Consider the following 11,368-nt stretch of genomic DNA (forward strand, 5'->3'; position numbering starts at 1 on the left):
CCTGAAATTACTTATACTCAGAACATATAAAGAAATCTTTTAGAAGTCCATAATTAAAAAAAAACACAAACGACTCAATCAAAACCAAGCCATATTTAATAATGGTTATTCTATACAGGAAAATACCAAATGCAGGGAATTTGGTATCCCATCGGTGGAAATGAAATCAGAACCAAATCCATAGAGTATGTTCTTTCCATGATAATATATCGCCTCATACATTTTTCTTTCTTTCTTTCTTCTTTTTTTTTCAAGACAGGGTTTTTCTGTGTATCCCTGGCTGTCCTGGAACTCACTCTGTAGACCAGGCTGACCTTGAACTCAGAGATCCGCCTGCCTCTGCCTCCTGAGTGCTGGGATTAAAGGTGTGCATCACCACTGCTTGGCTTGCCTCATAATTTTAGCTAGTTATCAGAATAAAGTTCTGGAGAGAAGACTTTGTAAAGTTGTGGAACACGCTGTCCAGGAAGGTCTTTGTAAACTATATCTGGTTCAGAAAACTCTTAAAACTTAATAATATCCACAAATTCCCTCCCAAGATTCTACCAACAGTAAAAGTTGCTGAAGAAAGAAGACTTTGCAATATGAAAACACTGAACTTCAGGGATACAGCTTTTGTACATCATCATCCATGCTTGGAGTAGAGTATTTTGTGATTCAGCTATCTTAGAGTTAGACACGGGGATATAAGTACCCTATTGAATTTACTGGCTCACTAACCTAGACTCTATCTATCTATCTGTCTGTCTGTCTATCTATCTATCTATCTATCTATCTATCTATCTATCTATCTATCTATCTATCTATCTTATCTATCTATTGTTGTGGAGTATTAAGATGTGTTGCATTCATTTGTACTGTGGAATATTTCTTTAATGATGCAAAGATATATTGCATTCTTTTATGTTGCATTTGTTTAACTCCATAAAGCTGTATTACTTTGCCTGCCTAAAACATTTGATTAGTCCAATAAAGAGCTGAATGATCAATAGATAGGCAGGAGAGAGAAATAGGCAGGGCTGGCAGGCAGAGAGAATAAATAGGAGGAGAAATCTAGGCTAGAAAAGAGGGAAGAGAGAGGAACAAGAAAAGGAGAAGGAGAGGAGGACACCAGGGGCCAGCCACCCAGCCACCCAGGCAGCCATGGAATAAGAAGGAAAGAAAGATATATAGAACATAGAAAGATAAAAAGCCCAGAGACAAAGCATAGTTAAAGAGAAACGGGATAATTTGTTAGAAAAGCTGGCTAGAAACAAGCCAAGCTAGTCTGGGAATTTATAAGTAAGAATAAGTCTCTGTGTATTTATTTGGGAGCTGTGTGACAGGCTCCCATAGAGCTAAAGAAAAAAACAAACAAACAAAAAAACCAACTGCAATCTATTATCTATCTATTATCATCTATCTATCAAGACAGTGTCTCACATATACCAGGCTGCCACAAAACTTTCTCTGTTGCCAAGGACGACCTTGAACTTCTGATTCTTCTACTTTTACCTTCTCAGTGCTGGGGTCACAGACATGTACCATCATACCCAGTTTATTTGGTGCTGGGACTCTAATCCAGGGCTTTGTGTTTGATAGACAAGCAGTTTTTCAAAAATTTGAGGAAAGAGTGAATAGTAAAGGAATGATGTAATTCAAGGTCATACCCAGTCTTTCCTCTTGACAGCTCTACGATATAGTTATCCTTTCACCTTTGAAATGTTCTCCTCCTTTGGTACCTGCAAAACTTATTTTATTCCCCAATTATTTGCTAAATTGAGGACTTGTTGAGGCTATGTGCAGTGCTGAAAAATACCTTTAAGATTCCTATAGTTATTCCTGTTCTTCACCTGGGGGTGTTGGATCATTGTTAAGCATGCTACTAAACTTAATACTTTGTTTTACTTCTGAAAGGCACTTTTAGATGTTGCATATGTCTTTTAAATGCTTCTGTCGATCGATTTCCCTTCCTGTGTGCTTTTAGGATGCCCTCAACCCTTGAATTTCAATTATTGTCTCTTTAAAGACATGTGTTTAGAGCAAGTTATTATTGCTCTGCTTCCTGCATTATCTTTGTGTTGTTAATTCTCCAATAAGCATCTCTTTCTTCTCTACCATGGTCTGACCTTACATTGTCCTCTTCTTTCTGATCTTTGCCTTTAAGATGTTATAATAGCAGCTGGGCAGTGGTGGTGCATGCCTTTAATCCCAGCACTCGGGAGGCAGAGGCAGGCAGATCTCTGTGAGTTTGAGGTCAGCCTGGACTACAGAGTGAGTTCCAGGAAAGGCACAAAGCTACATAGAGAAACCCTGTCTCGAAAAACCAAAAAAAAAAAAAAAAAAAAAAAAAAAAAAGATGTTATAGTAGCACTTAATGGTCTTATCTAAAATGTTGCTAATTGCTTTCTTCAGTCTTATTTCTCATTTATGTCATATTCCTGCTTTTCTGGGCCTCAAACCTTAGTCAAATTTGATTTGTGCTTTTCTTATCAATCTCTATTTTACCATTGGGACATCAATACATATCAACTGTTCCATTACTGTGTCTTCTGCACCATTCACCTCTTTCTGTATTTATTGCTATGGGAAGTCTTCTGGTTGTTCTCCCTGTCTGCCCTTTCCTCCCTCTCAGCCTGTTTTGACATTACCATCTATATAAAACATCACTGCTATTAAGGAAGACAGATCTGAGTGCTAATATTATTTAATCAATTCTTTTTGCCTTCTAAGTGCTATAATCAGCACCATTTCTTCACCCTTTGAAATACGATTATTATTAGTTTTAAGATTAGAGATTGAAGTTCAGGGAGAGGTTGAACACCTACTAAGGTCACATATTTAGTAATAGACAAAGCCAAGGCTTATACTGAAGTTAGTTCACAGTTTGAATGCTGAGGGACATCATAATTTGTGATTCACTATTATTACTAATAAATTTGTTAGAATGACAGTCATTAACTTGACTGTTCCAGGCAAGTTGACAAGTGGTCACCTTATTGATACTATGCTGTAGCTCCTTTTCCATGGCTATATTCACTTAGATATGTGGGAAAGATTGAAGAATTACCTTCTTTTAATTTTTTTTTTTCAAAAACTAACACAGCAACATTAGGCTTCATTATGACATTTTCAAATTTGTTTTTGTTGTCTCCCTTCCCACACCAAATGCTTCTCCGTTTCCTTTTATACCCTTATACACATCTTTTCCATGTTATTGCATGTATTCTATTAACTTCTATTATGTCAAGACCTCATTTCCCCTCTCATGGCTCCCTTTCTGGTTTCATGACCTATACCCACAGCCGTACCTACACACAGATGACACAGACACACACAGAGAGACACGTGCACACTCCAACAGAACATTATAGCTAGAATTTGCATATGAAAGATAACGTGCAGATAATACTAGTTTAGGTGACCTTACATAACATGATAATTTACAAATTTATCTTTTCTTCTGCAAATTTTTTTTTTTTTTTTTGGTTTTTCGAGACAGGGTTTCTCGGTGTAGCTTTGTGCCTTTCCTGGATCTGTAGACCAGGCTGGCTTTGAACTCACAGAGATCCACCTGCCTCTGCCTCCCGAGCGCTGGGATTAAAGGCGTGCGCCACCACCGCCCGGCATTCTTCTGCAAATTTTACTTTTCTTTATGACTGAATAAAACTACGTTGTGTATTTGTACCACACTTTCATTACCTATTGATGGATGTACATGCAGATTCTAGTATTTTCTTGCTGTTGTAAATAGAACATCAATAAACATGGCTATGCAAGTACCTTTGCAGTAGAATGTAGAGTCCTTTAGGCATATGTCTTGTTTGGTGTTTTATTGTTGTGAAGAGACACCATGGCCATGATAACTCTTATAAAAGAAAGCATTTAATGGGGTTTGCTTACAGTTTCAGAGGTTTAGCCCACTATCCTCATGGTGGGGAGCATGGCAGCACACAGGCAGACATGGTAGCTGTAAGTTCTACGTCCATATCCAAAGGCAGCAGGAAGAGAAAGGGGGGTAGGGTATTTAGCTCAGTGGTAGAGTGCTTGCCTAGCAAGCACAAGGCCCTGGGTTCAGTCCTCAGCTCTGGAAAATTAAAAAAAAAAAAAAAAAGAGAAAGAGGTCTTGGGCCTGGTTTGGGCCCTTGAAAGCTCAAAGCCCACTTCCAGTGACACACTTCCTCCAACAAAGCCATGCCTCCTAACTGTCTCAAACAGCGCTATTCCCTGGTGACCAACCATTCTAGTCTACGAGCCTATGGGGCCATTCTTACTTAAACCATTGCAGCGAATGCCCAGGAGTGGCATATCTGGGCCATATGGTAGTTTTATTTTTAAGTTTTGGAGTTTTCCACACTAATTTCCATAGTGGGCACTGCTGGGGATGTCTTTCTGTATGCTGTGAGTATTGCTCTTATTGATTGATAAATAAAATGCTGATTGGCCAGTAGCTAGGCAGGAAGTATAGTATAGGCCGGATAAGGAGAGAGGAGAATTATGGGAAGGGAAAGGCTGAGTCAGCAGATGCTGCCAGCCGCTGCTGCCATGAGAAGCAAGATGTAAAATACCAGTAAGCCACAAGCCATGTGGCAACTTATAGATTAATAGAAATGGGTTAATTTAAGATATAAGAGCTAGATAAAAGAATCCTGCCACGGCAACACAGATTATAAGTAATATAAGTCTCTGTGTTTTTACTTGAGTCTGAGCAGCTGCAGGCCCGAGCAGGACTGGAGAAAACTCCAGATACAAGGCACGTCAGTTTACATCCACCAGCAGTGAACAGAGCTATTTCTTCCCTCTCCTCCTCATCACTATTTATTGTCTTTTGTTTTCTTGATGGTAGCCATTCTGCCTAGGGCAAGGTGGAATCCCAGAGTAGTTTTATTTGAATTTCCCTGATGGATAAGGATGTTGAAAGCCTTTACAATATTTAAAAAAGTTGTCCTCTTCTCTCCACATATTGACTGTGCTAGACAGGTGTGTGCATGCACGTGTGTGTTTGTGTACATGCACACAACAAATAAATGTGATAAAATGTATTCATTGACCATTTGCATTTCATTTTTTTGAGAACTATTTGTTAAATTTACTGACACATTTATTAATTGGAAGTTTCAATTTTCTCTGTGTTTACTTTTACAGTTCTTTGTATATCCTATAAATTAACATCTAGCTCTCTTAGCATCCTCTGGCCTTTACTTCTCTAATAGGCTCTCCTGCCATTTGCTTGGGATATATACTTTATTATGCACGGTTTCCACTAAAGAAAAGTTGGGGTGGCTACAGTAGTGGCCATAATTTGATTATTCTTATATCATCTGCTGTTCGCAATTTGCAAATAGTTGCTTTGTGTTTTGTTGTTGTTCTTACATTGCTTGTGCTTGGAGAAGGTACTACAGTAGCTGTTCCATCACGAGTAATCTGATGTTGGAGGTGTGAAATATGCTGTACATTTTTATGACTTTTACCTTGTATTCCAGTCAAACCAGAGGTCATATGGGTTCATGGAGAAGGAGAGATCAGAAACAGAGAGACTTAAAGTAGATCTGTCACTTCAAGCGATCATCTTCCCTTCTAGGAACTGAACACTTGTCTTCATGAGAAGAGAGTAGCTGTTAATTGTGTGAATCCCTAAGTTGCTGGTGCTGAAAATACTTAGAAATATTGGAAGGATACTGTGGCCACACTCCCACCCGGAGATTCTGATTGTTGGCCCAGACTTTCTTAAGACTCACTCTAGGCATTTGTAGTGAGCAGCCAGGTTTGAAAACCAGAGCGAACGACAACCTCTCCAGAGGTTTAGGAAGACAGAGCATAGACAAAGGAAGGTGAAGGCAGAGGTGGGAGGTTGGGTGTAGAAGACAAAAAAGACAAAGGCAAACCAAAGAGGCAGCTGGGAGATGTGCTCAAAGAGAGTGGAGGAAGGTAGAGACAGCCAGGGCACTTTGACACGCTAGTAACTTAGAGAGAGGCTGCTTTGGAGAGCCGTCCTGCTACCCTGAGGATTTGTTTTTTTGTTATCATTAGACTTACTTAAATGAGATTGCAAGTCTTGTTGATTTCTGATTAATATTAATTCCTGGAATGAATTGAAATTTGAATAAACCTTTCAATATGCTGAAGTATAACAGCCCTGCAAAACTTTCTCAACTGTACTCACTTCTACTAAAATCATTGGGCATTATTTGTCATTTTTTTTTTTGTTTGATTTTTTGAGACAGGGTTTCTCTGTGTAGCTTTGGAGCCTGTCTTGGAAGTCACTCTGTAGACCAGGCTGGCCTCGAACTCACAGAGATCTGCCTGCCTCTGCCTCCCAAGTGTTGATATTAAAGGCGTCTGCCACCACCGCCCGGCTACTATTTGTCGTTTTTAAAGACACTGCCTTATGGGGTTCAGTGGGTCCCATAAGGAAGTTGATCTGATGATTAGGATAAGGATTTTGAATTGGGCAGGCTTGGATATGATTGTGGGCTTTGAAACACGCTATCCCTCTTGCAGAGGTCCAGACTTCAGCAATGGAAGCAAGAGCTGTGATAAGGAAGGAATAAATGATTTTTAAAAAATTTTATTTCTTTCACTATTTTGAGATTATAATATTATCACATCATTTCCCCCTTCCCTTTCCTCCCTGTAAACCTTTCCATATACCTCTCCATGCTCAAATTCATGTCCTCCTTTTCATTGATTTTTGTTATTCACACACATATATATGTACATATATTCTTAAATACATAAGTACAAAAATTGATATGTTTTTGAGTTTTGGGATCTTGGCAGCCAAGATTTAGTGTACGGACACAGTATTAAGTACCTTACAGGGAATTTAAGAAGTAGCAATTGTTTTCACAATATTTTTTCCTTGAATACTAATGGGTAACTATTAGCTGAGGAAAAAAAAAACAAATTATCACTTCTACAGGAAACAAACATTTTTGTTTCCTTTGGGAAGGTAACTCTGAGGAAATGATCCTGAGGGAGACTCTGTCTTCATAATCAGGCCACTGAAATCCGCAAATGAAAATGACTGTTTATTCTCCTCTTACCACGGGTCAGGACAGGAGCTGCATTCCTTCCAGGAAGCTAGAAGGACTGTTTGACAAATTAACAGTTGACAGTCAAGGATTTCAGTACAAAGAGAATTATACTACAAATCCAAGATTCTGAGCTCTGGCCTGGGAAAGGAGGTCTGGAGCTCCAAGCTGTTGTCTTCTGTCCTCCAAGTCTTTATCTTCCCCAGAACACTTCGGAGGAGAGACAGTAGGCAGAACATCCCTGCTGCAAGTAAAGGAAGGTACCTGCCTGTGTGATCCTGACCAGTCGTGAAACACAGGTTATAAATGCAGACTGTGGGTAGGACTGCTGGAGCTCCCCTTCTGCCTGAAGTCTGGAGGGTCTGTGACTTTGGGTATTTCATAGCTGCACTTACCTGAGCTGTAAAATGAGGATAATAGTATGGCCACATATTCTTAGAGCTTCTCACAGTACCCCCTAAATAAGTGTTAGTGTATAATGCTATTATTATTCACCCTTCATGCAGTTGAGCTAAGAGATTGTGAAGCCTGACGCCACGTTTTCACGAGGCAGACTGAGACACTGTCATAGCTCTGGTGGCATCTGCCTGTCAGGATTCACCCAAGGGAAGAGGCTCATGGTTTAGCAACTTGTACAGAGATAGGAGAGGGGAGGATATAGCGAATTGACTGACTTCAGAGTCTAAAAGACACCCACTCTGTTTAATATTCCTCTCTTGGACACCACCTGCCCTCATTCTGGAGGGGAAGTGTAGGTAGAGTCACTTGGCAGTTCATTTCTAGTGGGAAATGGTAAAAACCTTCCGTCCTTCATCCCCCCTCCTCTCTGGATCCCCTTTCAAAGACAGGGTAGATTTGTGAGGACGGTGATGATGTTTCTTTCTCTTCATTGGTCCTCTTCTCTGTCACACAGGCTTCCCTTCTGAGAAGAATGACTACCAAGAATTCCTCTGTGACACAGTTCATCCTTGCAGGCCTGACAGACCAGCCAGGACTCCGCATGCCCCTCTTCTTCCTGTTCTTAGGTTTCTACATGGTCACTATGGTGGGGAACCTGGGTTTGATCTCCCTGATAGGGCTGAACCCTCACTTGTACACCCCCATGTACTTCTTTCTCTTCAATCTCTCCTTAATAGATTCCTGCTACTCCTCCACCATCATTCCCAAAATGCTGATGAGTTTTGTTTCAAAGAAGAACATCATCTCACACTCAGGGTGTATGACTCAGCTCTTTTTCTTCTGTTTCTTTGTTGTCTCTGAGTCCTTCATTCTGTCAGCCATGGCATATGACCGTTATGTTGCCATCTGTAACCCTCTGATGTACAACGTGACCATGTCTCCCCAAGTGTGTTTACTGCTTTTGCTGGGTGTGTATGTGATGGGCTTCTCTGGAGGCATGGCCCACACGGGAAACATAATGAATCTGACCTTCTGTGCTGACAACCTTGTCAATCACTTCATGTGTGACATCCTTCCCCTTCTGGAGCTGTCCTGCAACAGCACCTTCACAAATGAGCTGGTAGTCTTCATTGTCGTGGCCTTTGATATCGGTGTGCCCATTGCTACCATCTTCATTTCTTATGCCCTCATCCTCTCCAGCATTCTCCGCATGCATTCCACAGAGGGCAGGTCCAAAGCCTTCAGCACCTGCAGCTCCCACATGATTGTGGTCTGTCTTTTCTTTGGTTCTGGGGCTTTCATGTACCTCAAGCCACCTTCCATTTTGCCCCTTGACCAAGGGAAAGTGTCTTCCTTGTTCTATACCATTGTGGTGCCCATGTTGAACCCTCTGATCTATAGCTTGAGAAATAAGGATGTCAAGGTTGCTCTGAGGAAAACTCTTGTCAGGAGAGTATTTTCTTAACAGAGGAGCAGAGTTAGAACTGCAGTGGGGTGACTGGTCAATGAGCAGTATTCACATGGAAAGGGCTGTGTTTGGATAAGAAGATGCAAGTTTGCAATGAGGGGTTCGAGGTCTAGTTGTTTTTCTTCTTGTACAAGAAGAGAAGTTTATGGCTCTAGGGAGTGAACCTAGGTCTTTAGGAAAGCTGGGCAATTGTGCTCCACCACACAGCTACGTTCAGTCCAGAAACAGCATTTCAAATCATATTTGAGCAAGATTTAAACACAACTCTCTTTCTGATCCCTTTTTATGCCTTTAGTATTCTAATATTTCTTTTTTTAAATGAGAAAATGTACTTATTTATTGAAAATGCTCAAATATATTATTAGGTGTTATTTTCTCTTTCAGTCATAAACTTTGTTATTCTGTAACTTACAAATATTGAGGAAAATAACAATATTCCACAGTGTTAGCATAGCTAGGGTTCACAGCCTGTGTCCAACAAGCCGGGCTCTGTAATTTATCCAATTTTTAATTTTATGCAATTATTTATAGTCACAGACCATTTATTCTTGAATGGGCCTTATAAATTATTTATCCTAGTCTCATTTAACTCATATTTAACAGATACTGGAGACTTAGGAATATATTGTTATGCAAGCATAACAAATAATTATCAAAAATAAACTCATATCCATAAAGTTGAATTCATGTCTTTTTATGGTTTTTCTTTATGCTGTCACATTTCTTGTCACATTACTCCTTCATGATTTCCTTTTGTTAATAACAATTTTCAAATTATTTTACTTATTTAAGTTAAAATATAATTATGTCTTTCCCCCATTCTCTTTCCTCCCTCTGGCCCGTCTCATGCACCCATTTATTCTTTCAAATTCATGACCAGTTTTTCTTTTTTTTTTATTAAGGAATTTTAAAATTAATTTTACAAACCAATAACAGATTCTTCATCCTCCCTCCTCCCACCCCTCCCATCTTCCCTCTCCAACTCACCCCCATTCCCTCTTCCAATAAGGCAAGGTCTGGAGAAAGTGCTCAGAGGTTAAGAGCACTGGTTGTTCTTCCAGAGGTTATGAGTTCAATTCTCAGCAACCACATGGTGGCCCACAACCATCTATAATGAGATCTTGTGCCCTCTCCTGGTATGCAGGTGAACACTGTTTTTCTTTAATTATTACATATTACAAAGTACAAAAAATGTAAGTTAATTAGTCTGTATAATATGATCTGTAGGTATATGGTATATGATCTCAGTGTGATACAGCCTGAGAGATCAGCTCTCAGGTCTGCACTCAGGGTTGCAAAGAGAATGCTTTCAGAGTAGCAGGACTTTAGGAGACTTTTTTACCTGAGGGTCTGTAGGAATAAGTTTCTATCTATCTGAGGGAATAAGATTCACATATGTGTTGACAGTCATTTTCTTTATTTTTCATCAGCTCCAATTTTCTAGCTCCTTTGCTCTACATGGCTACATGCACATTTTTACAACAAGCTTTTGGCTGAGACAAAGGCTCTTTCTCATGGTCATAATGCATTCCTTGAGTAAATGATAAGGAGAGGAGCCATTTACCATGGCAACGCATAGGTGGGGACATGGTGCTTGGCACTTTCCTGGGCAATGGCCGCTGGTCTGTGTTATCCGCCAGACTTTTAGCAAGTGAATAATTGACATAGTATTTTAGGTTACTTTGTGCTAATAACCTTGGTTCTACAATTAGATTTCTAGGAATTTGTCCTTGTGTAATTTCTGTGGAGGTTAATCTTATGAGGCCTTTGCAGAGGCGTTTAGTTTAGTTTGTAATAGCTCTAAGGTTATGAGTCAGCTAATTGTACATAGCTTGTCTTAGACTGGGGACAAGTTGTTGTTTTCTTATGTTAGTCTGAGTAAAGAAATAAAAACGGCTTCTAAGTGTCTTATAGTCCTCATGGAACAATAGATCTAGTTATGAAGAATATTCTAGTATATTTCTATTCATCAAAATTATACAGCTTAATAAGAAGTCATCTTCCTGACCATTCACAGACATATGTGCCCATAAAATGAGATGTAATCATGAGATTACATGTACATAGTACATGAAAATGTATGGTAATGGGGAGAGTCCACCAACTATTTTTGTACATGTGAAATTACAGAAGCAACAATATTCAGAGTCTATGGTCCGTAAGGCTTGCTTGACAGGGTTCCTCCATCAGAGAATTACTCACCTGGTGGGTTGACATCTGAATTATCAATTGCCATCTGCTGTATTTATGTTATGGCCTGTGACATTAGTGTCAACTCCTTGGTAAGATTTCTTTTTAAAAACATAGTAATACATTAAAATTTGATTCTACTTACAATAATGTAATGTAACTTCTTAAAAAGGCAATTTTAGGGGCAGTGGTAGAGATGACTCACTGATTAAGAGCACTTGGTGCTCTTTTAGAGGACCTGCACACAGTTTTGAGCACCCAGGTTGGGTAGGTTGCAGCTGCCTGTAGCTCTAGCTCT

At 39.7% G+C, this 11,368-nt stretch overlaps 1 protein-coding gene across 1 annotated transcript; it reads left to right on the forward strand.

Annotated features, from left to right (window-relative positions):
* Positions 1-7,944: 7,944 nt before the first annotated feature.
* On the forward strand, positions 7,945-8,877 carry LOC128103371 (olfactory receptor 145-like). Its single transcript, XM_052727673.1, has one exon. It carries the CDS (start codon positions 7,945-7,947, stop codon positions 8,875-8,877), a length of 933 nt encoding a protein of 310 aa, XP_052583633.1.
* Positions 8,878-11,368: the final 2,491 nt, after the last annotated feature.

This window comes from Peromyscus californicus, unplaced genomic scaffold (assembly GCF_007827085.1).
Source record: "Peromyscus californicus insignis strain IS unplaced genomic scaffold, ASM782708v3 Scaffold_11__1_contigs__length_118956290, whole genome shotgun sequence".
Lineage (NCBI taxonomy): Eukaryota > Metazoa > Chordata > Mammalia > Rodentia > Cricetidae > Peromyscus > Peromyscus californicus.